Raw genomic sequence first — 27,000 nt, forward strand, 5'->3', positions numbered from 1 at the left:
TTCAAAGCAGGCAGTGTCTTGGGCGCCTGAGTGGCTCAGTCAGTTGAGCATTCCAACTCTTGGTTTCGGCTCTGGTTGAACTCTCAATTTGTGAGTTTGAGCCCTGCATCGGGCTCTTCTGTGCTGACAGCATGGAGCCTGCTTGGGATTCTCTCTTCTCTCTCTGCCCCCTCCCCCCAAGAAACAGAGACCTCAGTTACCACTGTGTAGTGGCTACTCTAGCGACTTTTCCATCTAAAGTAGCTCTCTAAAAGAACACAGAAGCTATTGGAGCTATGCAAACATGGGGAACCTCAGCAATCAGGACGTGTAGAATGTGAAAGAAAGCCCGTGTCTTTCAAGAGAAAGTTTTCTAGGAAGTAAATGCTCAGGGAAGTTGGACTTTCAGGAAGTAGTGTGTGCAGTGTAATTGCTCACACTGTTTGTTGTGTGCCTGGCAGAGAGCGCTCTATCACACATCTCTCATTTAATCATCGGCGCAGCCCTGTGAGGTGGGCTTTACTCCATTTAACTCCATTTTAGACATGTGAAAATTTAGCCCAATGGAATACACTGCCCAGGGTCGCTCACACCAGTCAGTGTGACAGAGCCAGGATTCAAATGCAGATCATCTACTTTGGGACCCTAGAGTTTTAGGAGTGGGCTGAATTCCCTCTGGCATTGTCCTTGACCGTGAACTCCTTTTTAGATGGCAACACTTGGGGAAGCTCGCCTAAGGGAAATGGAAGCCTTGCAGTCTCTCAGACTAGCCAATGAAGGGAAGTTGCTGTCACCTGTCCAAGATGTGGAGCTGAAAGTCTGCCTGTGTCAGAAGGCCCCAGCTGCCCCTATGATCCAATGTGAACTCTGCAGGGATGCCTTCCACACTAGCTGTGTGGCAGTACCCAGTATTTCGCAAAGCCCCCGAATCTGGCTTTGTCCCCATTGTCGGAGGTCAGAGAAACCTCCATTAGAGAAAATTCTGCCCCTGCTGGCCTCCCTGCAGCGTATCCGAGTTCGCCTTCCCGAGGGAGATGCACTTCGGTATATGATCGAAAGAACCGTGAACTGGCAACACAGAGCCCAGCAACTGCTTTCATCAGGGAATCTCAAATTTGTGCAAGATCGAGTGGGCTCAGGACTGTTGTATAGCAGATGGCAAGCTTCAGCGGGACAAGTGTCAGAGACCAGCAAGGTGAGTCTGAAGTTTTCTTTGCCGGTTATTGGAAATCTGCTTGGCCCTGAACCTCTTCCCTGAACCTTCAGCTCTGGTATTGCTGCTCTTCCTGGTGATCCCTTAACCAGCACTCACTTTTTAGCTCCCCTCTTGGAGGGGTGTGTGTACCTACATATGGGTTGTTTTAGTTTCCTCCGCTACTAGCAGTCAGAAGTTGTCTCTCAGTGAGGCAGTTTGTTTCTGTAGAGCAGATTTCACCTTATCATATATACCTACAATTTTCCCATTCGTGTGTATGAATCTAGGTACGTATTTAATATGTATGAATTTTTATAATTTTTTGCTTGACTGTTTTGCGCCCCCTGCTTCCTCTCATGGAAACCTTTGGGCAGAAGGGAAGGTGCCTTCTGCCTCTGTCTCTTACTGCCCCATGAACAGGGAACAGGTTTTGAAGTGTCCGAGTATCATGTCGTTTCAGAGGAAAGGCAGTGGGTTTCATACCATCTGTGATCTTTTTGCCAAAAGCCAGATTCTTCTGACCATCATGGGGATGGGCAGAGTCTTTTGTCTTCTTCTGTAGAAGGTGTCTACAGGAAAAGAATGTGAAGATACCAGAAAAGTACAATCAGGAGGGCAGTATTCAACCTTCATAGAAATTTGACATGACTTTCAGATATAGTACAGATTTCTCAGGCAGGGACTCACAGCTCCCTTGTGCTACTAACACAGACATGAAGTATAAGAATTACATGTTAAGCAGATCAGAGATAAGGACAAAAAATTATTTTCTCATATTGGTTTCCTTTTTTTTTTTTTTTTTTTGGTAATTTCCAGGCTTTTAAAATACAGTACCTGGCACTTAGCAAATGATGAATTAAATTTTTGTGCATGGATGAGTTGAGGTTATTTGGCCAACCTACAATGGAGATTCTTTACACAAGATACGCCAGAGATTTACCTTTATTAATAAAGGGAGAGGACACAATTGTTACTTGTTTACTAGTTCATGGTCAAAGGAGTGTTTCTCCTAGCTTCTTTAATAAACACTGAAGAGTGGATGGAGGTGGATGTGCATGAGATCTGGCAGTTCCTCAGTTGGTTTACTCAAAGGGGCACACATCTGTGTTCCTTGTGTTACAGTCTTCATTAGGAGACTTGCCCAGGGAATAAAAAAGAGACTTACATGGGGTATGATCTGTTCTCATGCAAAGAAAATGACTTATTTCCCAATGGTGCTCTTGACCTCTCTGAAATCAGTCCAAGTAGAACCAGGAAGACTGAAGGATTGGTGGATATGAGCTGATGTGGCTAAATTTAAGATACTTGGAGACTTTTCAGTTGGGAAGACTTTCTTTCCTGTTTTCCTAATTGATAACCCAAACTACTTTCCTTGGACTGGTGGGAGAATTTTTAATCCTGAAGAAGCCTTACTATAAAATGTTTTCCTTCCATTAGGGATCTCAACCCACTGGCACAACATCCTTTTCCTTGCCTGATGACTGGGACAACAGAACCTCATATTTACACTCTCCCTTCTCTACTGGACGAAGTTGTATCCCCCTCCATGGTTTGTATTTATTATTGTTGTTGTTGTTGTTAGGACTGGGTAGTAATAAGTGATCTTGCAGTAGGTTTTTGTTATAAATGTTCAGATGTAAAAAAAAGGCTTTATCCTCAAATGTCAGATATGAGTTACTCTGTATTTGCAAGGTAGAGAAGGATCATGTTTGAAGGTTTATAAATGCAAAGTAAATAGAGAAAGTCTTTCATACAAGTTTTCAGGGATGAAAGGGTTAATCCCATGCCAACTGACATTTCAATACCAGTCACTTCAGTCAGATGCTAAGTCATGGGCTCCCTTGGGAACTTAGAGATAATCCATACTTGAAACCTGCCTCCCTTTTTCCTTATACAGTTGACTCTTGAATAGCATGGATTGGAACTGCACAGGTCTGCTTATACAGACTTTTTTCAGTAAATACAGTCCAGTACTGTAAATGTATTTCCTCCTCGTTACGGTCTTCTTAACATTCTTTTCCCTCTAGCTTAGTTTATTATAAGAATACAGTGTATAATACACAAACATACTCACATGTGTTAATCAACTGTTCCATGTTATCAGTAAGGCTTCCAATCAGCATTAGGCTATTAGTAGTTAAACTCGGGGGGAGTCAAAAGTAACACATGATTTTCAGGGGTTCAGCACCCTCCACTCCCACGTTATTCAAGGGTCAGCTGTACTTACTATGCAAGACTGCCCCATGAGTTCCACCCAAAGCTGCAGCTGGAGTCCGGCTCCTTAGTCCTGCCAGCACAGCAGGTGTTTGGTAATGGGACTGGAGGTACTTGATCAGCTCAGATTGCCTATGCCCTGCCCTGAGGGCAAAAGCTATCCTGGCAGAGGTACTACCTCTTCTGTGTTAGCAATAAGTAAGGGAAGAGGGGATTCAGTGTAGAATTAGTACTTCCCTAGCAATCAGAAGACAGAACACCGAGTTTGGGCTCTATTTCATTGTGGCTTTTAGTTACAGTGAGCGGACCTCACTTCAGTTGAACATAATTTTACAAGGAGAGGGTGCCAGTGGTATGAAGGGTGGTCCTGCTTTTCTTGCAGATCTGAGTGACCGTGTGAAACGCTCTGTCTTGTTGTCATGAGACTTTGGTGTGATCTTTCACAGGTGTTAGCCCAGAAGTGAATGAGCTGTTGATGGAAGCTCAGCTGCTCCAGGTATCCCTTCCTGAAATTCAGGAACTTTACCAGACTTTACTTGCAAAGCCGACCCCTGCTCAGCAAACTGACCGGAGCTCACCAGCTAGACCCAGCGGTGAGAAGGTGGGTTGTCTGATGGGCAGCTGGGGAAGGCAGTCTGGGGTGGGGAGACTGATTCTTAGTGTCATTCCATCTAAATAGTTTGGTGAGTGAGATGCTATCTTTGATCCAGAAAAGGATGCAAACCCTCTACTTCACAACCCCATTCCTAAGGCTGTCAAAGAGCAGATAGGTGCTAGGCATCACTTTGGGCTCACATCCTGGAGTTGGGTGCTGTTTTGTAAGTGACTATGACATTTTTTTTTTTTCCTTTCTAGCCTGGTGCTTCTCCTCATCTCCATGTGATAATAGCTAGAAGCAGAATTATTTTTTTTCTGTAAGAGAAATACTGTAGAGATGAAAATGTAATTATAGCTGGGAAGGCCTTTTGGTATAAAGCCTTCAGAATTCAAAGAATATCTCGAAGTTAACATTTAACAGATGCTTTAACTGCTCTACCCCTAACAGGACAGATGGGGTGAGGACTTGGTCACCAGACTTATAGGGTGCCCATTTTGAGTGCTGACTTACTTAAAGGGGTAGATACCACGTATGTCTTGTTTCTTAGCATGTGAAGATGCTGCTGTTTCTGTTAGTGAGCTAGCTGACCTGTGACATTGAAAGCTCCTGATAATCTAGTGAGGATAGGGAAGAATCTCACTAAAGACAGCACGAGGACGATATCATTTAGAATTTTAGTTTTCGTGATGCTACCAAATAGTAGTGTTGTAGTACCACTGTTGATTGTGTTCAATTAATGCACCTTATTTCTGTAAGGGATGGGGATGTATATCCTTAAAGAAGGAACGTATTTCCATGGTTCCTGAGAAGTCTGTAGGTCAAAGGATAACCATACACTCTTAGAAACTGCATAGTAGTCAGTCACTAACAGATTTGGCGAAAAGAAAAATGTAGGCATCTCTCCATCTCCTGGTGCTAATTTGAAAGCTAATCATGTCTTTAACATTTTCTTTTTCCACTGTTTTTGATAGTACTAACGGTTAAGTCAGTTAACTCAAACAGGTTGTCCTACAGGACGTGAGGGGAGGTGGTGGCAGTTTGTTAGGATGCAGTATTTTTTTTAATGTTTATTTTTGAGAGAGCACAGGTGGGGGAGGGGCAGAGAGAGGGGAACAGAGGATCTGAAGTGGGCTCAGCACTGATAGCAGCGAGCCTGATGTGGGGCTTGAACCCATGGACTGCAAGATCACGATCTGAGCTGAGGTCAGATGCTCAACCGACCGAGCCACACAGGTGCCCTGCAGTTTTTTGTTGTTGTTGTTGTTGTCTGTTTGTTTTTTTAGCATTTTTAATTTATTTAAGTCCTCTCCACACCCAGTGTGGGCCTTGAACTCACAACCCTGAGATCAAGAGTCACATGCTCTTCAGACTGAGCCAGCCAGGTGACCCAGGATGCAGTATTTTTTTTAATGTCGATTGGAGATCACCTGGTGTCTCATACAGCTGACACTTAATTTCACTAGTTTGAGTAATGGGCAGACTGTAGGCTGAAATTGAATTTGTCCGTCCTCCACCCAGAATGACTGCTGCCGTGGGAAACGAGATGGAATCAACAGTCTTGAGAGAAAACTGAAGAGACGCCTGGAAAGAGAAGGCCTCTCCAGTGATCGGTGGGATCGAGTTAAAAACATGCGGACCCCCAAAAAGAAGAAAATCAAACTGAGCCACTCCAAGGACATGAACAATTTCAAGTTAGAGAGGGAGCGTAGCTATGAATTAGTCCGTTCTGCCGAAACTCATTCCCTGCCCTCAGACACATCCTATTCTGAACAGGAGGACTCTGAGGATGAAGATGCCATCTGCCCAGCTGTGAGCTGCCTGCAGCCAGAAGGAGATGAGGTCAGTGAGGTTTGGGCCATAGAGGACGTGCTTTCCCTTAACTCAGAAACCCTGTAAGCTACACCTCATCTCGCTGGGTCTTTCTCTTCTGCTTATCTGCTTTGAGCTGATCTGAATGGATTGCTCAGCCCTCCCCCACTGATATCTCTGCTCTTACCATCGTTCCTGGGTCTTCTCCCTTTTCTTGAAGAAACTCTTATTCTTCCCTTTTTCCTTTTCCTGCTATTCCAGCTTTCACCGTCCCGGCGCTAAGAAGGTGGGAGGGATGCTGATGTAATGCCCTTTTGCTTACTTATCACAGGGCGGCGCTGTCTTAACCCCAAAGCAGTCACGACTTGAAGAATGGCTTTGACTTGGTTGCTTTGGCTGGTGGGCCAGCTACACTCATGTGGCGTAGCTGTTGTGCCAGAGGTCCCAGTGGTGGGACGGTGGCCGTTAGTGGCAAACGGCCTGAATATCTTGAGGCTGGCCTGCCCAATTTTGAATCACATTTTTTCCTCTGAAAACCCCATCTCCCTGCTCTTTGTAACCAGGTGGACTGGGTCCAGTGTGATGGCAGCTGCAATCAGTGGTTTCATCAGGTCTGTGTTGGTGTTTCTCCAGAGATGGCAGAGAAAGAAGACTACATCTGTGTGCGCTGTACTGTGAAGGACGCACCAAGCCGAAAATAAAACACACACACACCCACACGCGCACACACACACACAGACACACACAGACACACACACACAAACACAAAACACCCCCCCGCCCCCAACCACTTAACGTAATTCAGGACTCCAACCAAGAAGATTTCTTCAATTTCTCAGCAAAGCTACAGGACTGGTATTCAAACCAGCCTGTAAACGGTGCTATTTCTATTCCTTACGGGATCATTTTTCCAGAACTCTTTGAAAAAAAGAAAAAAACAACTAAAAAAATTTTTGACACTTTTTGTATTTTTTTCCTTAAGAGCTGTTTGTGGTTGTTGAGGTTTGAAATGCTGACTGTTTTTTTGCAGGGGTTTCCACCAATTTGGAAGGCATTAGAGCTTGCACCTTTTCATGTACAGCATTAAAATCTTACCTCTGTCTGGGATTTACCGGCTTAAGAGTCCAACTCAGTTTCAGTGCCCAGAAGGGCACCAGAAATTCCAGTAAATCCTCATTTGAGGAATTTCTCTCTTGTTTACTCTGTTACCATATTGGGGAACTTAAGTTTTTCACTTTTGGGGTTTTCTGTTTGTTTCTTTATCCACTTTTCTTTTTCCTGGTAGACTAGGTTTATTTATCTAAGCAATAACTTCTATGTTGGTTTCAGTGGCTGGAATTAAAACAAAACAAAACAAACTTCCAAACAGTGTGTTGGTGCTTTAGCATTTGGTTGATGTACAGAACACGAATGTCTAGTTTCTAGTGTCACTGATGAACTAGTGATGTAGAAAAGAGACTGCTCTGTAAGTCATTGCCACAGCTGTATTTTGGCTTTCTCCCTGCCCCTTCGTTCCTCTCCTTATTTTTTTGGTAGCTTGTATCAAATGTTGCAGTTTATATTGTGGAATAAATCCTTGGTCCTAATTTAACACTAAATGCTGGTTATTTAGAGCCATTAGACTGCAGCTTCTCCCGCCCCTCTACCTTGTGGGCTTTGAAGAACTAGAGGGGGGTTGCTTGCTTTTGCCTCTGCCCAACTAGGCCCCAGTAGCAGTGGACGATTCTTTTGTATCCTGCTCTGTTTGGCGGGCCATGTGCCTCCAGTCTCCACTAATAAAGAACCCCACCCAGTCTCCATGGAATAGAACTTGTCTTTAAAGCCATGCTGTTTTTAAATAAGCTTTTCAGAATGGTGGCAAATCATTCCAATCCTCAAATCGGTCTTCCTTGTGGAAATGAAGTCTTTGTTATATTTGAATTGACAGGGAAACTGGGTTTGGGTTAAGATGTCAGAAGAGCATCTGAGGAAGATGATCCTCACGGAAGGCTGCAAAAATATGGGTTGAGGGACAGCAACAGCTTGTGACACCCAAGCTCTGCGTCCCTGACTTCCTTCCCTGTCTCTTTCCAACTCTAGCTGTTGTTACTGGTTGTCAATGGTCCATAGCCTTTCCCTTCCTTTTCTTTTTTTAAAGGGCTCTGTTCTGCGGTGGAGAAGACATTCTGGTGAACAGAGCAGACTCTTGCTTGGTTTTTCTCCTTCTGTTAGTAATATTTTCCCCCACGTTCTATAGCCATAAACCTGGAGATGGGTAGAACTAGTGGGTCTTTAATAAAACAACAAAACAGCAGTCTGTGATGTAGCAGAGATTTAAATGTACTACCCCCTTTTATGCAATTCAAATAATTAAATCTCTTGTAAGAATGACTTGTAATTGTCTGCAGTTTTCCCACAGTTGTTGTGATGTTTCTCCTTGTCTGATGGGGATTCTGGGGCCAACAGAGAAGAAGAAATCTCCAGAGTACAATCTGGAATAATAGTGGTTTGGCCTTTTTTAAGTATCCAAATTCTTAGAACCCCTTGACATTGGGACAGGATGCCAACTGTCCCAGTTCCATTGAGAATATAAGCTAAAAGGGGACACTGCGGCTAAAGTGAAGCCTCTGCCTTTAGAGAGCTTTTGCCCATCTGGGTGTGCACCTCCCATGCCCCTGCTAGTTTTTCTTCCTCACCTTTGGGTTGTACACAATCCCTGACAATAGCATTCTTAGTGAGGTAGATTCTCTGTCTCTCTGAGTTAGGGGGAGAAGGCAAGAATGTGTGTATTTAACATCCGCGCCGTCCCCCCTTCCCCCATGCGGGAACCACTGATCTTTTTATAAAGGATGATGATACTGAAGTTAGAGTGTTAGTTGCCCCAAATTCTACTGCTGGTAAATGACAACGCCTGGGTGGTGTCTTCCAAGTCTCTTTTAATATTCCTCCTACCTTGTGTGCTAACATGGTAAATGAACAGAGGTACGTTTACTTTCTAATTGATACCTTCTGTTAAGTACTCAGAACAACTACAAAGTGATGTTACCGAAAAGCCATGTTTACTGTGTATGAGCTGTGAAGCCGGCCTGCATCCTAGAGAAAGAAGATAAGACACACAGAGAAACTGCTGTTTCACCTCCGTAGTCCTGCCGCTGCATGAGGTGTGAGGAGGAAGGGCTGTTAGATGGAGCCCTAGCCAAGAGGGTAAAGGAGTCCAGTGAACTCGGCACCGAACGGTGGATGGGTGCCCTGCCTTATCCCGGTGACTGTGTGTTGTATTTCTATTTTTCCTTCCAAATCAGCCTCTAGGGGATTTCTTCTATGGAATAAAGAAAGGGCTTGCTTGTATGTAGGCTCTGTCTAGCCTGGAGAAAGATTGTGTGATTTGAGGACTAGCCATAAAGGAGATGGACTTCTTTAGAACTTCATTTCAGTGTCCTGGGAGGTGGGAGTCCTTGTTCTATCTCAGGGTTAGCCTAAAGCCAGAGATGCTGGCTGTGGTGGTGGAGGTTGGTAAAAGCCTGAGTTTTCCCGCTTCATTCTGCCATATGGAGCTTAAAAAAAAAAAAGTGTAAAGATCATGAGATTTTAGGTCTTATGTTTTGGCAGAAGTATCTGAGATTCACTTAATTTGCTATTCTGCCCACCATAAAGAGCAACATTACCCTTTGGGTATTTGTGCAGGATAAGTCTGAGAACAGAGTGGATGCCTACCTGGAAGAGGGTAAAACTTGGTTTTGCCTTGTACTTTCCATTGAACTCTGAAGGCCCTTTGGAAATGGGTGTCTGCCTCTTTTTTTTTTTTTTTCTTCTTAATTTCATATATAGTATTGGTGGGTATTTGGCATTCCATTAAGACCCACTTCTGGCTTGGATCAGGCATTGATTGGTATTTAGTGCCCATGGGTGTTCTGGGCTCAATCTTGCCTAGGTTTCCTGCCATATAACACAGACTGGAAGGGATTAGAGATGCTACATACCTGTAACAGGAGATAGAATTGAACAAGTATTTTAAGAATCATTACCCATTGCCAGTCAGCAACTGACTGTGCTAGTCTATGCTAGGCATCAGCCTGAATTAAAAGGTCTTTGCCGTAATGGTGCAGAAAACACACCCCCTTCTGATGAAACTTTGCCTGTTGGGAAGAAGAGCTGAGAAGAACAGTGAAGATGCCAGTGCCTTTATTTATCAGTTCCATATTCGAGTTGGAGTCCTTTCTCAGCTTCTAGTTGAGCACCTGAGTGATGGCCTCACACCTTCCGCCTCTGTCATCAGTCCCTTGCATGTGGCTCCTCAAGCCTCCCATCTCTCTCTCAGAGGTTCCACGTATAACTTGTAATAGAAATGTTAAATGACAAGCTGCCTAAACAAAACATTGTATAAAGTAGGATCTTGTGTAAAGTAATACTGTTGTAAATCCATTTTGAGAGCATAAAGACTTTGTAAAGTGTATATTTCACGTCTTCCGAATTAATGTAAACAAGTTTTCATGTTTCACGATTGCTTACATAGGAACACATCTTTACATTTTTATCAGTGTTAATGGAATGTTTAAAGCCAGCCAGTGATCATCCAGCTCCCTGTTTTGGCTCTGGGTTAATTGTACAGGATGAAGGGCTGGGACATGGTGAGTTTGGATGTCTTTTATTTTCAGGATAACCTGCTGCATTGCGATGGAGGGATGGAATTGTGATGTCATTTGATCTGTTCCAGGTGAGTGGAGGCCAAAGGACTGTTCTTTCTGTTTCCCCTGGGATGGAAAAATAGAGAAATTAAAAAGTTGCCTTTCTAAGGAAACAAGTTATTTAAAATAAATGCCCACAGACACCCTCTCCCACAAAAACAAAAACAACACACGGGTGCGCGCACCCCCCCCTTACTCCCCCCCCCCCCCCCCCCCCCCCGCACACATACACCTACACCCCTAGCTCCTGGAAAACTTAGCCAAGAAGTTCGAGAGGAGTGCACCTTTAAGCACTGACTCCTTGTGTCGGCCCATGCCAGTGTTTTCTCGCGGACCAAAATTCTAGCAGGAACTTAAAAGAAAGCCCCTTTTATATATGATTGGGACAAGTAGTTTGACAATCAAAAAGTTAAGTATGAAAAGTTGTATCTTTAAGTTAGCCTGTCGTACGTTCAGTTAATAAACTAAAATTGAGGACAATTAGGCAATGACCTTCATTCACAATAGTCATGATGCATTACCTACGATTTTTAGCTTGGAATTTTTTTTTTTTTTTTTTTTAAGTAAACTACCCCTCAACATGGGGCTCAAACTCACAGCCCTAGTACGATCAAGAGTGGCATGCTCTACTGAGTGAGCCAGCCAGGTGCCCCAGCTTGGACTTCTTCCTAAATGCATAAAGAATTTAGACATTGTGAAGGAATTGGGACTCGAGAATTCTAGATAATTTACTCTTCTCCAGTCTGTATTTTTTTCCTCCACTCTGTATTTATAGTTTCAAGTATACCTAGTTTAATAGCAAGTTTTGTAAGCAACTCAACAGCTTTGCTTTTTTTTTTTTTTTTTAAGTAATCTACAGCCAACATGGGGCTCAAACTCACAACCCCGAGATCAAGTCATGAACTCTACTGACTGAGACAGCCAACCTCCCCCAGTCTAGTTTTGTTTTTGTTTTTGTTTTTTTAACTTAATTTTTAAGTTTATTTTTTGGAAAGCTAGATAGCAAGTGTGGGAGGGGCAGAGAGAGAGAGAGAGAGAGAGAGAGGGAGGGAGACAGAATCCCAAGCACACACTGTGGTATCAGCACAGAGCCCAATGTGGGGCTCGAACCCACGAACCATGAGATCGTAACCTGAGCTAAAACCAAGAGCCAGACGCTTAACTGAGCCATCCAGGCACCTCCCCAATCTAGTTTTTATACAGATTATTTTTGCACAATTCATAGGTTTATGTAATAATTAAAACATAATTTAAATTTAAAACATAATTATATACTTGCTAACAAATTAGCAAGTATATAATTAGGAACAAATACTGCTCTACAGGTTATGAGAAGAGAGCAGATTCCCAGGACTCCACAGGCCAAGACCATCAGTGCCTTTTACAGAATGAATATCAAGTTTAGTGAAAGCTAGAGTTGGTCTAGGATTGTCTACTATGAAGTCCCTTGGTCCAGCTCTTGCAAGACTTTCTAAAAGTGGAGTCTGCTGGGCAGGGAGCCCCACACAGGACTTGAACTCATGACCCTGAGATCAAAACCTGAACTGATAACCAAGAGTCAGAATTTTGTTCCTTAATGCTAAGTGACTGATTACTTGTCATGGTCACTTTTCCTCAGGGTGACGTAGGCAGCAAGTATCCGCATTTCACAGGTGTGAAAACTAAAGAGATGGTCAGTCCTAGGAGGAGTGGACTTTGGAATGTAATGAGACTATTCTGGCCTCCATATTCTAAGGAAGAACCAATCCATCAGTGTGGTTTGTTGGTTCTTAGTCTAAGGCTTTTGGGGTCTCAAAGGACTCAGCATATTGGCTCTTGGGGTTGGTGACCCTGCTTCACCCCCTGTCCCGGCCCCCACCTTTCTCTCGTTCCCACACAGTAGAGTGTGCAAATGTGACCTAGGGTTGTAGTCCCCAGTGGGTCATTTGTAGCCCTGATTGTGAGAGACTTTTATTTTCTAGATATGACTTGAAATCCAGCAGCCATTGTTGGCCTTGAAATGGCCACCCCCGAATAGGCAGAAATGCCCCAACGTTTCCTTTTCCCTACAGACACTGAGTGATCAGTAACATGTGTTCTGTAACAGTGCTGGCCCTACCAGATAGGTCTGTGTATCCTTGGGCGGTTTCACGGGGGGAGGCAGATCCTGGGCCCAGGCCTTTCTCTTGTGTACATGCCTTGGAAGATGATCTGGCAGAGATCATGGTGGATGGGAGTGCCCAGCCTGTTTCAGTGTTCTCTTCATTGCTGCTCCATTCCACTGCCACCCCACTGAGCTTCAAGGAACAAGAGAGGACAGCTTAGAGTGGGGCTACTTAGCTGAATCCAAGGGAAGTGGTATCCAGAAAGCAAAGGAGAAGAGGGTTTGAAGAAGGAGTAAGACAGTGGGCCTGGATTTGAAAGCTCTCAGACTCCACAGTCTTACCTCTGACACACGTTGCCCCAATCACTACTAAAGGCAACTTTGCCACTCCAGGCATGACCACCAGAGAGCACTACTCGGGTTTCCATAAATGCCATGGATCTTCGTGCCTGGATGTGGGTTTGTCCTGTTTAGATTGGCCAGGAGGGCAACAAGTGAGTTTAGGCAATCTTTAATATAAGGCCCCGGTCCTTTCTTGCACACCACCTTCCCTGTTTTTTGAATAGGTTTATAAGCCCGAAGGAAAAAGGGAAAGGCAGAGTTAGGAACAAAGGCCCTTGGTGCAGCGATTACAATGTGAGGGACAACCACAGGGAAAGGCCAGCCCCAATCAGAGGACTGAGGTGAGCTGACTGGAAACCTGTTAGTTTCTTTCCCCCCAGAGCCGCCATCACTGGAGAAGGGACCATAACAAAACCAACATGTATACTCAGCTTCCTCTGAATCCACAGGGGCTGGGTCTTCAGGGAAGCAGATGTGGGAACTGATCATTTTCTTTGCTAGATGGTTTTAGACAGTACTGAGGAGGCTGGTATTAGGGGTCCAGGACTTGAACTGAGATACGGATAGAATTTGTATGAGGCTTGTAGCCAGTTGCTGATCCAGACCTCAAATCCGTGTCCGGTTAGTAATACGTGGGTCATGTTTTTCCACTGTGCTGTGACCTCTGCCACATTGTTGAGTTCTTTTTTAAATGCTTATATAGCACTAACTGCCAGATATTATTCACAGGGCTTTTACACAGATTATTTAACCCTGCTAACACAAATGAGGTGATATTGCCCTGAGCGTGGGTGGGTGGCTAGAATTTTGATGCAAAATCATGCCCTTAATTGCTAGCTTTAGAATTTGAAATAGGAAGCACGTCAGTGTTTCTCTTGCTCCACAAGAGATCCTTTGAGGATCTCTTTGAAGGAGGCACATTCAGGGTTCCTAAAGGGGAAAGCTATTTTCGAGGCTATGGCTTTTTTGCCTAGGAAGACAGTGGTCTGTTTCCTAGTCTGAACTAATGGCAGGCACAGTTCTCTTTCTTGCTTCTAGTTTTAATCCTCAAATACACTGCAGCCATGGGGTGGGGTGGCGTGAGATACAGGATAGTGGGTGTTTTCCAGGCCCTGCAGGACAAGCCTGCAGGAACTTCTTAATAAGCAACACAAGAGGGCAGCAGAGGACCAGGTTTGGGCTCCTTTCCTCCCTGGTTCCCAGAGCTGGGACGGTGCTCACATAGGAGGCAGTGATAGGCTTAGACATCAGATCATTTTCCATTCCTTTGCTTCGTTATAACCTGCCCTCCTCAGATGCAGACTAATGCAATGTTAACCCCCCTTACAAAGGTCAGTTCTTTATCTAACTTGCTGTTTAGGAAGAGACTGAGTTGTAGATTTAAGATTGAAGCCCAGGGGGTACCTGGGTGGCTCAGTGGGTTAAGTGTCTGACTATTGGTCTCGACTCAGGTCATGATCTGACGGTTTTGTGAGTTCGAGCCCCACATCAGTCTCCATTCTGACAGTGCGGAGCCTGCTTGGGATTCTCTCCCTCTCTCCGCCCCTCCCCTGCTCTTTCTCTGTCTCTCTCTCTGTCTCAGAAGTAAAAGAGTGAAGCTCAGGCTTTGGGACCTCATTCCACCTGAGGCAGAGCAAATTTCTAAACTGTTGGGTGATCCCAGTTACGTGCCCAGCATATCAAGTGCCTCCTATATTTTCAGCCCTGCACTAGGTTTTACAGACTGAGGAGGCATAGAACATGGACACTGCACCCAAGGAGCTCCAAGTTTAGTGTAGGAAGGATCTGTGTGTAGAAGGGATCTATTTTCTCTAGTGGGCATGCACCATTGTGATAGAGCCAGAGAAGAGCAAGGCTTCAGAAAGGTGAACATTTGATTGGTGCTTGAACTATGTCACTGCCAAACTGGCCACGTGGCCTTGCTGAGGATGAAGGCCTGGCGCATTTAAAATTAAGACTGGTTTACAAGATCCCCAAGGACAGTGATCCCCCCCTCCCCCACTCCTTGAATTTGGTTTGACAGCAGCTACGTAAAGTACCACCTAAGGTGAGTCAGACAGACGTGGACAGCAAATCGTTCCAGTGTCCAAGTAGGAACAGGACTTGCCTCAGAGTGGGACCCTTGGATACAACTCTCAGCTTGCATGAATGGAGAAGAATCAGGGGAATGGTCCCATGTGTCTGCTTACCATCTGCAAGGGACCCACAGGGTGCCAGAACAAGATGTATAACTAGGCCAGGCTGAGGAAGAGGGCATTTCAGGCAAAGAAATGCCATGTATAATGAAGAGAAATAAAAACCATCACAACCCTCATTATGTGCCAGGCACATACATGCTTTGCATGTATTCACCCATTTAATCTTTATAACACCCAGTGAGGTTGGTACTATCATACCCATTTTACAGATGAGAAACTGGAATTTAGAGCGGTTAAGACTGAAGGCCATCAAGCTGGTACACAGAGGAACCAGGATTCAAACCAGATAGTCTGTTTCCAGGATCTGGACCCATAAAAAGATGGAAGGCCTCTGAGTACCCTCAAGTCTAGCCTTTGGGATGTGTGGCTCTCCAAAGCAATAAGCCATTCCTAAAAACTCACCAACAAAGCTTCCGATGCCCGGGGCACCTGGTTGGCTCAGTCGGTTGAGCATCCAACTCTTGATTTCGGCTCAGGTCGTGATCTCACAGGTGTGGGTTTGAGCCCCATTGTCGGGCTCTGTGCTGCCAGCGCAGAGCCTGCTTGGGATTCTCTGTCTCCCTATCTCTCCACCCCTCCCCTGCTCTCTCTCTCTCTCTCTCTCTCTCTCTCAAAAATAAAACATTAAAAAAAAAATTCTGATGCCCTTAAAAGCTGTGGGTTTTCTCCTTCCCACCATCAGTAGGGTGAGGCTAGTGAGGCTTATAAGAAACCTTATTTTTAGAGAAGTGAGTGAACATTCTTCTCTTTCCTAAGCTGGTTTGGGTATTCAGCTGCCTCATTAACATCCCGGTATCTGCCACCTCAGGGCGTGGACACACAGGCCTGTGTGCAGGGACCCTGCCCTCAGGAGTTTCCTGGGGGTGATGGCAGTTCCACTCAGCTCCCCACCCCACATGCACACCTTCACCCACCATTAGCAAAATGGGACTGAGGCCAGGCAGATTTGCTGTGTTCCTGGCAACAAGAACCAAGTCAGCACAAGAAAACCAAGACCTTTAGGGGCACCTGGGTGGCTCAGTCGGTTAAGCGGCTGTCTTTGGCTCAGGTCATGATCTCACGGTCCATGAGTTTGAGCCCCGCATCAGGCTCTGCAGGCAGCTCAGAGCCTGGAGCCTGTTTCAGATTCTATGTCTCCCTCTCTCTCTCTCTTGCCTCCTCCCCGCTCACGCTCTGTGTTTCTGTCTCTGAGAAATGAATAAACCTTAAAAAAAAAAAATTTAGAAAACCAAGACCTTTAGTGATGAAACTTGCATAGGCAAAAGTATGGAAAGTCTCTGGGTGACTGGCCTGACTGGGAAGAGGAAACCATAGCATCAGGTGGGCCTGGCCCAGGTTAAGCTGTTCTTGTGGTGCCTGAAGCTCCTGGTCAGTGCCTCGTAACCCAGACAAAAGACCCAACAGGCCTGTGTCACTTGTGGGGCTCAGCTGCACGCACACAGAGCTGTCTTCTGTCCAGGCAGAAGCTGATACATAATACACTGCCCTAGGGGGCCAGGATCTGGCTCAGGGTGTTCAGTCCTTTTTGAACCTTCCCAGGCCATAGGCTAAGCATGAGCAGGCCGGCAGTTAGCCCCTGACTTCTAGGCTTAGTGAGTTTCTTTGGGAAAGTTACTCAAGTGTTCTGGGGCAAATGAGAATTCTCTTGCTGCCTCCTAGAGCCAGAAACCATAATTACTGCTGAGTACTTGCTAGGTGTCAGGTACTGTGCCAGGAACAGTATCCCCTCCATTAATCCTTGCCACATTTCTCTGAAGTGACCTAACTTGCCTGAGGGCTTGTGAGGTCATGGTGAGTTGAGATTGGAACCCAAGCTGGGCTGCTCCAGAAGCCAAAATGGTAAGCACTACGCATACAGCCTCTTTGAGGAGCCAGCAGGGGAAGGCACCTTACAGGACCTCTAACCCAACTCCCTGTGTGAATGGTTTTTCTAAAACATAAAACTGATCCACTTCTTGTGTTCCTTCGATGGTGTCCATTCCTTCTGAAGAAAATCCAGACATCCTGGGCAGCCGGTCCCAACATGATGTTACTTTTGCCCCTCTGATCTTTTACTACTCCCCAAACCCACCCTACTCTGTAGCTCCTGTGGAGCTATTTTCATTTCCCTAAGCATAATAATAGTAGCTACCTTTTTTTTTTTAATTTTTTTTCAACGTTTTTTTAAATTTATTTTTAGGACAGAGAGAGACAGAGCATGAACGGGGGAGGGGCAGAGAGAGAGGGAGACACAGAACCGGAAACAGGCTCCAGGCTCCGAGCCATCAGCCCAGAGCCTGACGCGAGGCTCGAACTCACAGACCGCAAGATCGTGACCTGGCTGAGGTCGGACGCTTAACGGACTGCGCCACCCAGGCGCCCCTAGTAGCTACCTTTTTATCAAGGCCTTGCTTGGTGTTACAAACATTACATTATTTAATTAACATTTTTTTGATGTTTATTTTTGAAGGAGAGAGAGAGAGAGAGAGCACAAGCAGGAGAGGGGCAGAGAGAGAGAGGGAGACACAGAATTCGAAGCAGGCTCCAGACTCTGAGCTGTCAGCACAGAGCCCAACGCAGTGTTGGAACTCATGAACCGCAAGACCATGACCTGAGCTGAAGTCGGACGCTTAACCGACTGAGCCACCCAGGCACCCCTTACATTATTTAATTTTTACAACAATGCCTTAAGGTAGGTGGTAAATTCTCCAATGGCTAAAGAAATTGAGGCTTTCGAGAGGTTAAGAAGCCTGCCCAAGGTCACAAAACCCTCTGACTCCAACTTTCAAGATCTTCAGTGGGTGCACTATCTTCTATAACCTGCTACTATTGTCTCTGCCTGGAGTGCCTTTCTCTAAATCACCTCCTGGGACAACTAGTCCTTTCTCTGAAAGCAGCTGAAGGTTATTCTATCAGGGAAACCTGCCATTATTCCTTGCCCTCCTACCAGGTTGAGTCAGTGGCTCTTTCAGGTCCCCATGTACCTTTCACTTTTTTGTTGGGGCACACGTCTCATGCCCTGCCTCGTGGCTGGGTATTTCCATATCTGTCTTCCTGAACTAGGGTCTGAACTCCCTTGATACTTACTCCCTTGATACCCGGCCCCAGCAGGGCTCCTGGCAGACAGTAACCTTGGTGGTGGTAAAATTTTATTGACCGTATAGAGGATGAGCACATGAATGATTCTGTAGTTCAAGAGATTTTGCTCCAGATTTGCACCTAAGACCAAGAGAAGGGTGGCGGATGGCCCTGGGACACCCAGACAAAGAGTATATCAATCCTAGACCTTCTTCCATAGATGTCCTCTGCTCTGGCTTCCAGCGCTTACCTCTCACAGCTAGGGCACATCCCAGGGGGCAGGTCTGTGATACGACCTCAATTTATGGAGGGTTGTAATGGACACGGGGATATTACAGGGCCAGGATTAATTAATCAGAAAGTGTTTTAACTGACTTGTTTTCATCCCTTCGATGATGGGTACTTTATTTTTAAATTGTTTTTTTCTTCAAAGTAAACTCTACCCCCGACATGGGGCTCAAACTCAGCCCCAAGTTGAAGAGTCACATGCTCTACCTACTGAACCAGACAGGTGTCCCAATGATGGAGAGCTTTATTTATTTTTTTTTAATGTTTGTTTTTGAGAGTGAGAGAGCAAGTGTGCTAGTGGAGGAGGGGCAAAGAGAGGGAGAGGATCCCAAGCAGGCTCTGCGCTGACAGCAGAGAGCCCGACATGGGGCTCAAACTCATGAACTTTGAGATCATGATCTGAGCCCAAGTCGCTTAAGTGACTGAGCCACCCAGGTGGCGCAATGGGTAGCTTTAAAGCCCGTGTTCACCCTCTGGAAAGAAAAGACATCCTACCCTTGTGTGATTTCTAGTTCTGAGCCCCTGGTTCTTCACATTCCAGAAAGCAACCCCCTCTCTGCATACACCATCTCCCGCTTATTTGGGGATTCACTTAAGAGTGTAAGGGGAAGTAGTTGGGGAAGGGGGCAGTTTTGACATTGGGCAGAATAATCCAGAAGAACCATCTCCTCTGCTAGAGGAGTGAAAAATAACACTCAGAGTAACTAACTTAACTGGAACCTAAGGCTGTGTGTGACCCATGCTTCACTGAGGAAGGAGGAATAGTCTGCTCCGGTGTTTAAAATCATTATCCCCTTTGGGGCGCCTGGGTGGCTCAGTTGGTTAAGTGTCTGACTTGGACTTAGGTCATGATCTCACAGTTCGTGAGCTCGAGCCCTGCATTGGCCTCTGCGTTGCTGGTGCAGGGCCTGCTTGGGATTCTCGCTCTCTCCTCCCTCTCTCTCTGCCCCTCCCCCACTCATGCTTTTTCTCTCTCTCTCAAAATAAATAAACTTAAAAAAGTTATTCCCTTTGTATCTGAGAAGGAAAAAATCATTTTCAGACAAATTAGGAGATAGAAGAATGTAAAAAAATGAAGTCCCCATAGTATTCATTAGTTCCTAGGATCTGATAAAATTCTGAGATTATTATTTGTGAGTTTGTGGATTTCTTTTATATGCCAGACATGGTCCTGGAAACTTTAAAATGCCTCCCCTCCAGGAGTGTAAAATTATAGATAGGAAGTCCTTCGCTGCCCTCCTCCTCCTCATTCTATTATATTTAAGAGTTTTATTTGACTCCATTTTATTTTAATTTTTGTATTGTTTTGTTCATTGCATGGGGAATAAATAATTATAGTCCACTTAATCAGCTTCCTGGAGGAGCTGGCCTTCACTGGCTGTTTGGAGACCAGTTTTTTTTTTTTAATTTTTAAAATTTACCTCCAAATTAGCGTATAGTGCAACAATGATTTCAGGAGTAGATTCCTTAATGCCCCTTCCCCATTTAGCCCATCCCCCATCCCACAACCCCTCCAGAGTCTCTGTTTTGTCCCCCTCCCTGTTTTTATATTATTTTTGCTTCCCTTCAGTTTTTTAAAATTTAAACCTAAGATATTATGTGGATTGTATGATTTTTTTCTTTCCAAGTAAAAATTTTTACTATTATTACATTTTAAAAATCACAGAACTCCAGGCTGAATATTATTAGACACACACACACACACACACACACACACACACACACAGTCACTAATTCCCAAAATCTGGCTGAGTTACGCCTCAGGGAAATTTTCCAGGGCAGCCCTACACACCAAGCTGGGATAAATAGAAACACTCAAGTATTCTGGTTTCACCCACAGCTCCAGAGTGATCTTACACATAGACTATTTGTTGGTGGAGGGCATTTTTGCTGGGATAGAATCATGTTGGTGGCCATCACTGCCCTGGATTGTATGATTTTTAACTTTATTCATGTTTCATTTTATTTTATTTTTTTGCTCCATCTAATTAGAGTTAGTGTCTTCTGTATTAACATTTCCATGTGATACATAAAAGTCAAGTGGATTTTAGTATGAAATATATTAAGTAAAATTTAAAATACATTTGAGATTGGTATATCCAATCTCAATTCATCTCAATCTCAATTCATTCCTAGCCCCTCAAATGCACTCAGATCGCTTACACGTTCTTTGATATCCTTTGTTTCTTACTCAACAGCTAGCTACATGTGCTTCTTCCCAAAATGACTTTTACAACTCACAGAAAAATGTCAGAAGAGAAAATTTTTGCCTGACACGGGAAACATGTCATGACTAACATTTTCTGTGGACTTTTAAGTCTTTTTTTTTTTAATTAAAAAAATTTTTTTAACGTTTATTTATTTTTGAGACAGAGAGAGACAGAGCATGAACAGGGAGGGGGGCAGAGAGAGAGGGATACACAGAACAAGAAGCAGACTCCAGGCTCTGAGCCATCAGCCCAGAGCCCGACGCAGGGTTTGAACTCACGGACCACGAGATCGTGACCTGAGCTGAAGTTGGACGCCCGACTGACTGAGCCACCCAGGCGCCCTGACTTTTGAGTCTTAAAATCAGAATAGAAGACGAAAGCTGAGACCTTCGGTGTCAGGCACTGCATATACGGACGTCTTTACAAGTGTTTGCTCAATGCCAGTCAGTAGAGCAGGTGTACTTCAGTGGAGAGTTTAATCCTTGTTTGCTTAGTTGTCAGGAACAATAGAAACCACTCCTGAAGGGGGATATGGATGTGTGCAGGGAAAGGGGGATAGCTTCAGGGGTGAGTGTTTGTGTTCCACGTGTGTGAACAGAAAGCAGGAAACGGGAGCTGGCCAAGGCCCGCGGGTAAGGTTGGCTGGCCTGTCTCCGGCTCTTTTCTATTTGCTCTGATGACAAGCAGAGCGTTGAAAAGCTTTGTGCCGACAAAGACTTCACCAGAACCGAGGGCAATACAATCCAAGAGTTAGAAAGTGTAAGGGCTGGCAGACCCATGAGATAGGGAGACCCAGAATGGGATTATTTAAGCAGAAGATAAGCCACCTGTTGGGTAGGATGCTGGGACTCCGCATCTCTGGTCCCTGGGGAGAGGTGGGATGGCGTGGATGCTGCTCTTCCCTGTTCTGTTCTGTCTCCTACCTGTGGAAAACTAGAAAAAGGAAACGTCCAGGCAGCGCTGTGCATTGGAAGGTGGTGAAATCATGTAGCCAGGGAGTTACAGACTCTTTCTCCCTGGAGAACTCTTGGAATTAGTTAGGCAGCCTTCTGTCACCTTCATGGGTGAGAAGTGATACGGCATGGAGGCAGAGGGATCAGTTACTTTGATGGTCCCTACGGGAGAGCAGGCAAGTCAGTGATGGTGGTCTAAGACGACCAAGGGCTCATCTTTTTACAAGGACCAACGGTTGAAAAGCAAAGTTTTGATAATTGGCCGGGTGTGTGTGTCTTTCTCATTCTTTCGGTTTCCAGCTGAAGCCTGGGGGAATAAGCAGGAGGGATGCTGAGCTCCTGATTGGGTTTATAACCCAGACACTGCTGGCCCTGATGAATTAAAAGAACATTAAGGCCATAGCCAGGGACACCACATTTTTCATTTAACCAAATTGATTGCAGCGTTGACTCTCTAAGTAGTTTGGAAAGGCAGGCTGGCTTCGTCTGCCCTCAGGCTCCCAGGTGTGCTTAGGGGAACTTGGAGGCAGCAGATTGATCTCAAGCCCGAGATTGGTGGGCAGTGGCACCAGGTAGCTTGGCTGGGTTCTGTGTGAGGAGCTCTCTCTCTGGCCTCCTTCTGCATGAATGTCCTGATTCATTGTCATAAGGAGCAAACTGAGCCCCTCTGACTTATGAAGCAACAAGTCCTGGGATACACCTGGCTAAGGTGGGACCGAGCATCCTCTCTGAATCCTCTCTGAAAGTGTCCGGTGGCAGCTGGATGATTGTTACTAGTCTGGTTTAGTCTCGCATAGATTCAGACTCAACTCCCCACTTCCTCCTCTGCCCCTTGTTGCAGATGCTGAGCAGGGATGACCTCCCCTTTGGTGACAGCCACTGCCCCCTTGAGGGGAGTTGGCTGGTGGCGGTCTCCACGATCTACCTAGTGAGAGAGACACAGACAGAGCACAAGCAGGGGTGGGGCAGACAGCGAGGGGGACACAGAATCTGAAGCAGGCTCCAGGCTGTCAGCACAGAACCCGACGCGGGGCTCGAACTCACCAATCGGGAGATCATGACCCGAGCCCAAGTCCGACGTTCAACCGACTGAGCCACCCAGGCGCCCCAACGATCTACCTAGTATTATCGGCAAAGTGATCTGGAAGAGCGCCCTCCACCGCTGCTTCTCTCCACCTCCAAGCCTGAAATCCTATTTCCTCTTTGCAGTCCTCCGTTTGGCTTCCGCTCTCTCACCTAGTCTTTCACTGGGTAAATGTGGGTTGACCCGTCAGGCTGGATCCTGAGGGGGAGCCTCTCCCGGCATCCAGGGAGAGAGGCAGGGTGCTACTGTCCTATTACAAAGTTGACTTCACAGAATGGAAATTCAAATTGTGCTGTAAGCAATTTCTGAGGCCCCCCCCCGCCCCCGCCCCCGGGCAGCCCTGGCGTCTCCGCGGTAGGCGAAGAAGGGCTCCGCCGCGGACTTGCGGCTCTTCTCCCCGGGCTCTTCAGTGCCACCACCTACTGTGTGGCTGCGGCTTCTCGGCCAAAGTACCATCCAGGGGCCGTTTCCATTGCAAACTGCTCACGATACCCACCTTAAAGGGATGTCTTAAGCATTAAGAAACCAGCATGTGTGGAAAACCGTGTCGTTTAATAAATGGGAGTTTCCTCTCCACCTCCTGCCAGACTCTCCCCCCTCCTCCCATTTTCCTTGCCGCCTCCCCAGGCTTCCTTCCCCCCCCCCCCTTCTATTTTCCACCTGTAACTTCTCCCAAACATGCCCCTCTTCCTCATCAACGCTTTAGGCTCAGAAGCCTCTGCCCTCCAGGTGGCCTTACTTGGAGGACGGCGTGGGGAGAGGGGCTCGGAGATCCCAAATGCCTACGGGGGCTCCTGAGGCCAATAATGGAGCCTTGAGCCGCAGTTGGGCTCCGGAGGTTGGGAGAGGGAGCTGGCTCAGGGGTGACAGCCCATCTCGGGTGGGGACGATGACGTCCCGCACTGGGTCCGACTCTCCCGGACCGGGAGCAGCAGCCGTGACCTTGAGCGGGAGGCGGGGGCGCGGAGGGGACCAGTCCCCGCAGGTCCGCCCCGCCCCGGCCCGGCCGGCCCCGCCCCCCGCGCGCCCGCGTCTCCTCCCCTCACTGCAGCGCTCGCCGCGCTCGCCCAGCCATCAGCGGCCTCCCGCCGCCGCCTCGGCGCAGACTGCTAAGCTCAGCAAGTCTTGCGGCAAAGGCACTTCGGACCGAGTTGGGGCCGGCGCGGAGCGGGGACTCCGGGCCCCGGGGGAACGGACGCCCCTGCTGCACCGTGGCCGGCGCCGCGCCCTCGCAGCCCTCCGCCCCCTCACTTCGGAGACCCGGGTTCCCTCCTGCTTGGCCGCTCCCGGTAAGTCCGTGCCCACCCCCCCCACCCCTCCGCGCCCGTGGGGGGCACCGACTCCCCCTCCAAAGTTTCTCTGCCTGGGGCGGGTTTTCCGCTCCTGGGCCGAGGGGCCACGGGGCGGGACCTGGCTCCCGGGGGTGGGGGGAGGGTGGGGTCCGGGAAGTTCGGGGCCAAAAGGGGGCCGGGCGCCCGCACCGTCCTTCCGGGGGAGTTTGGACGCGTCCAGGTGGAAGGTTCGTTTTGGGAAGCTGGCCCCGAGGGGCGAGGAGCCGGCTGCTCTGCGGGTTTGGGGCGGGAGGAGGGAGCAGCTTTCCTCCCTGGGGCTCGGGGGGATGAGGTGCGGAGGGCTGCGGCCGGACGACGTCCCCGGAGCCCTCGGGTTCTGCGACCCCGTCGCTTCTGGACGTCCCCATCTACCCCCCACCATGGCCGCCGGGGGCGTCTCCAATCCAGCTTCTTTAGCCCCCGCCTCACGCCTCGGGGACCCCCCCTCCCCGGCTCCGCCGTCGTGGGAAGGGGAAGGAGGGTCTGCGGGCTTTGGAGGCAGAGACCCTGGCTGGGGAGCGGGTGGGGGGACAGACTGCAGGGACTTTCTGGAAGGGAGGGTCCAGAGGAACTGGGACAGGGACGCGAGAGGGGGATGGGAGCACCCCTCGCCTCTCTCCAAATCTCATGACTCAGCACGACCTAGGACGTCCCGTCCCTGCTTCAGCCCTCCTCCCCAGGGCTGGGCTCCTAGACCCAGAAAGTGCAGACAACACCAGCCGGCTATTCTGGACTCCTTCATTTACCTTCCCGATTTGGGGTCGCCCCTTCCCCTGCCTCTGTTCAGGCCCACCTCTCTCAGGACACGGGGGCTTTTTTTTTTTTTTTTTAACTAAAAAGAGAGAGGATTTATCCTTCTACCCCATTATCTCAGTCTCTCCCCCATTCTCTTTTCCCCCTTTTCATTCCCACATTCCACAAGTGCCTCCCGGACACCCCAGCCCGTGGCGTGGGGGTGGGAGGGTCTCGGAAGCCCTGTGTCTCCCTCTGCAGCATCCTCCCCCTCTTCACTGTAAGGTAGAGAACTAAGTGTTCTGGCTGCTCTCTCCTGTGGCAGCAGAAAGGAGCGCAAGGACAGAAGCGGTGGTCCAGGAGGGGGCGCTGCAGTGGGGAGACAAGGGCAGAGTCCTGATGGGGTGGGTGGTGGGTGGACCCAGATAGGAATGGGGTGGGCAGGGGGATGAGGAAGTCCTTAGGCTCCTAGGCTCCGTGTGCCCAGAGAGACGGGAAGGTGGGCCAAGGTCTGACCTGGAGAGCTGGAGGGTGCCCCTCCTCCTCTCCCGCTGCAGCTGCCCTGAGGGGGTCCCCCGTGTGTAATAATTATCCTCAACCTGAGCTGTCCAGCTCTTGGTAACCTGGGCACTTCATCAAGAGGGTGTGATCGTGAGGAGAAGGATAGCCCGTAATCTTTCTAAGTCGTCTCCCCCTGCTTAGGTACAAGTGCTGATTTGGGGCTGCTAGAAACATCTCTGTGTCCACCAGAAGTGCCAAAAGTAGAGCCGTGCCCTGTGCCCCTAAGACAAGGCCGGAGGGGCAGGTGGGAGGGGCAGGGTGGTTCTGATGCAGTGGGACGTGCCTGGTGAGCAGTGGCCTGGCAGGCACTGCCAGCTGCAGCCTGTGTCAGGGCCCCAGAGGTGAGTCAGCGTCAGGGGTCCACACCAGGCAAATTGAGGCCTGGGCCAGGGAGCCCAGCCCCAACCCTGCTTCTCTTCCCCATGACCCTGGGAATGACTAGTGCCAGCTGAACCTTCAGTCCTGGGCTTCTCTCCTTGGTGCAGCCAGCCGCTGTCCTGCTTGGCACTTAGATCACTGGCTTCATCCTCTAGGACACCCCTGGGGGGACTTGCTTTTTCTGGGGACCTCTTGGGCTCGACCCAGGCCCACTCTCCATGCCTTGCCCAAGGAGGAGCTGAGGAGCTTCTGGAAAGCTAAGAAAGGGGAAGGCAGAGATAAGTGTTCTATTTCCAGAGTCACATAGACCTGACTTGCTGTCTCTAGGAGGAAGAGACCCGAGGTCGTTCTCCCTTTCACCCTCGGTCAACTTCCAGGCAGATGTGACAGGAATGTCCCTGGCACTGCAGAGAACTGGGGTGGGTGGGCTTTGGAGGTGGCTGGAGAATTCTCTTCCCTGCTCTCCCTCAGCCAGTATTCCCCAACCCCAGGCAAACCTGATATCGAAGGACCCATTGCCTCTACCTGGACTCTGTCCTCTCTCAGCTGAGTCTCCTCTTTTCTCCACTGACCCTGTAGTGTCTGTGCAGCCCTCTCAGGAGAGTAGATTGAGGGGCAGCAGGTGGTCTGGGATCCAGGGTGTGGGAGGGACAGTGAGGATGGAGGGCGAGGACGTTGGGTCTCAGTGGGCTAGAAGAGCGACTCGTTGTCCCCTTCCTTGGACAGAAACATCCTCAGGGATAGTCAAAGGCTGTGGACGGTAGAAATGCTGTTTCACTTGGCTTTGGGATTTGGGCTTTCCTGATCTCAGTTCTAGCTGAAGCTGGATTGTTTCTCTTGAGCGACACACACAAAAGGTTCAGGTTGATGGAGATGATTTTTGAGAACTGAAGTGGCAGTCCAAAGGGAACTATAGACAGTGTTCACTCAGTACAGGGTAGTGGTTAAAATAGGAGGCAGCAAACCAACAGGCTTGGGTTCATAATCCTAATTACAAAGTGTGTGCCTTTATCAATTCATATTTAATATTTATTAAATAGATATCTATTGGGGGGCAACAGATATTTATTGGGGAGCACCTACTATGTGAGCACCTACTATGTGCATTGTTTTAGTCACTGTGGATACAGCAGCGAACAGACCACAGTCCCTGCCCTTGTGGATTTTGCATTGCAGCCAGCCTAGGCAAATTGCTTAGCTACTGTGAGCATCAGTTTCTTTTTTCTTTTTTTCTCTTCATTTATTTAGTAATCTCTACACCCAACACTTGAACTTGCGACCCTGAGATCAAGAGTCACGTGCTCTACCGACTGAGCCAGCCAGA

At 47.7% G+C, this 27,000-nt stretch overlaps 2 protein-coding genes across 4 annotated transcripts in view; both read left to right on the forward strand.

Moving 5' to 3' along the window:
• KDM5B (lysine demethylase 5B) overlaps window positions 1–10,575 on the forward strand; it is a 79,657-nt gene extending 69,082 nt beyond the window's left edge. For 2 of the 3 annotated variants that reach the window (XM_053209670.1, XM_027074722.2), the window contains exons 23-27: window positions 689–1,174; window positions 2,612–2,723; window positions 3,835–3,989; window positions 5,505–5,825; window positions 6,359–7,386. In XM_053209670.1, coding sequence (XP_053065645.1) covers window positions 689–1,174; window positions 2,612–2,723; window positions 3,835–3,989; window positions 5,505–5,825; window positions 6,359–6,496 — 1,212 coding nt within the window. In that variant the 3' untranslated portion in view covers window positions 6,497–7,386. Of the gene's footprint in view, window positions 1–688; window positions 1,175–2,611; window positions 2,724–3,834; window positions 3,990–5,504; window positions 5,826–6,358; window positions 7,387–10,429 lie in introns of those variants that run through there. The other variant, XM_053209669.1, reaches the window with a different exon arrangement.
• Window positions 10,576–23,724: 13,149 nt separating this feature from the next.
• SYT2 (synaptotagmin 2) overlaps window positions 23,725–27,000 on the forward strand; it is a 104,861-nt gene continuing 101,585 nt past the window's right edge. The window contains exon 1 of the mRNA XM_027074718.2: window positions 23,725–23,963. The gene's annotated coding sequence lies outside the window, so the exon portion shown is untranslated. The remainder of the gene's footprint in view (window positions 23,964–27,000) is intronic.

This window comes from Acinonyx jubatus, chromosome E4, assembly GCF_027475565.1.
Source record: "Acinonyx jubatus isolate Ajub_Pintada_27869175 chromosome E4, VMU_Ajub_asm_v1.0, whole genome shotgun sequence".
In the NCBI taxonomy this organism is placed as follows: Eukaryota; Metazoa; Chordata; class Mammalia; order Carnivora; family Felidae; genus Acinonyx; species Acinonyx jubatus.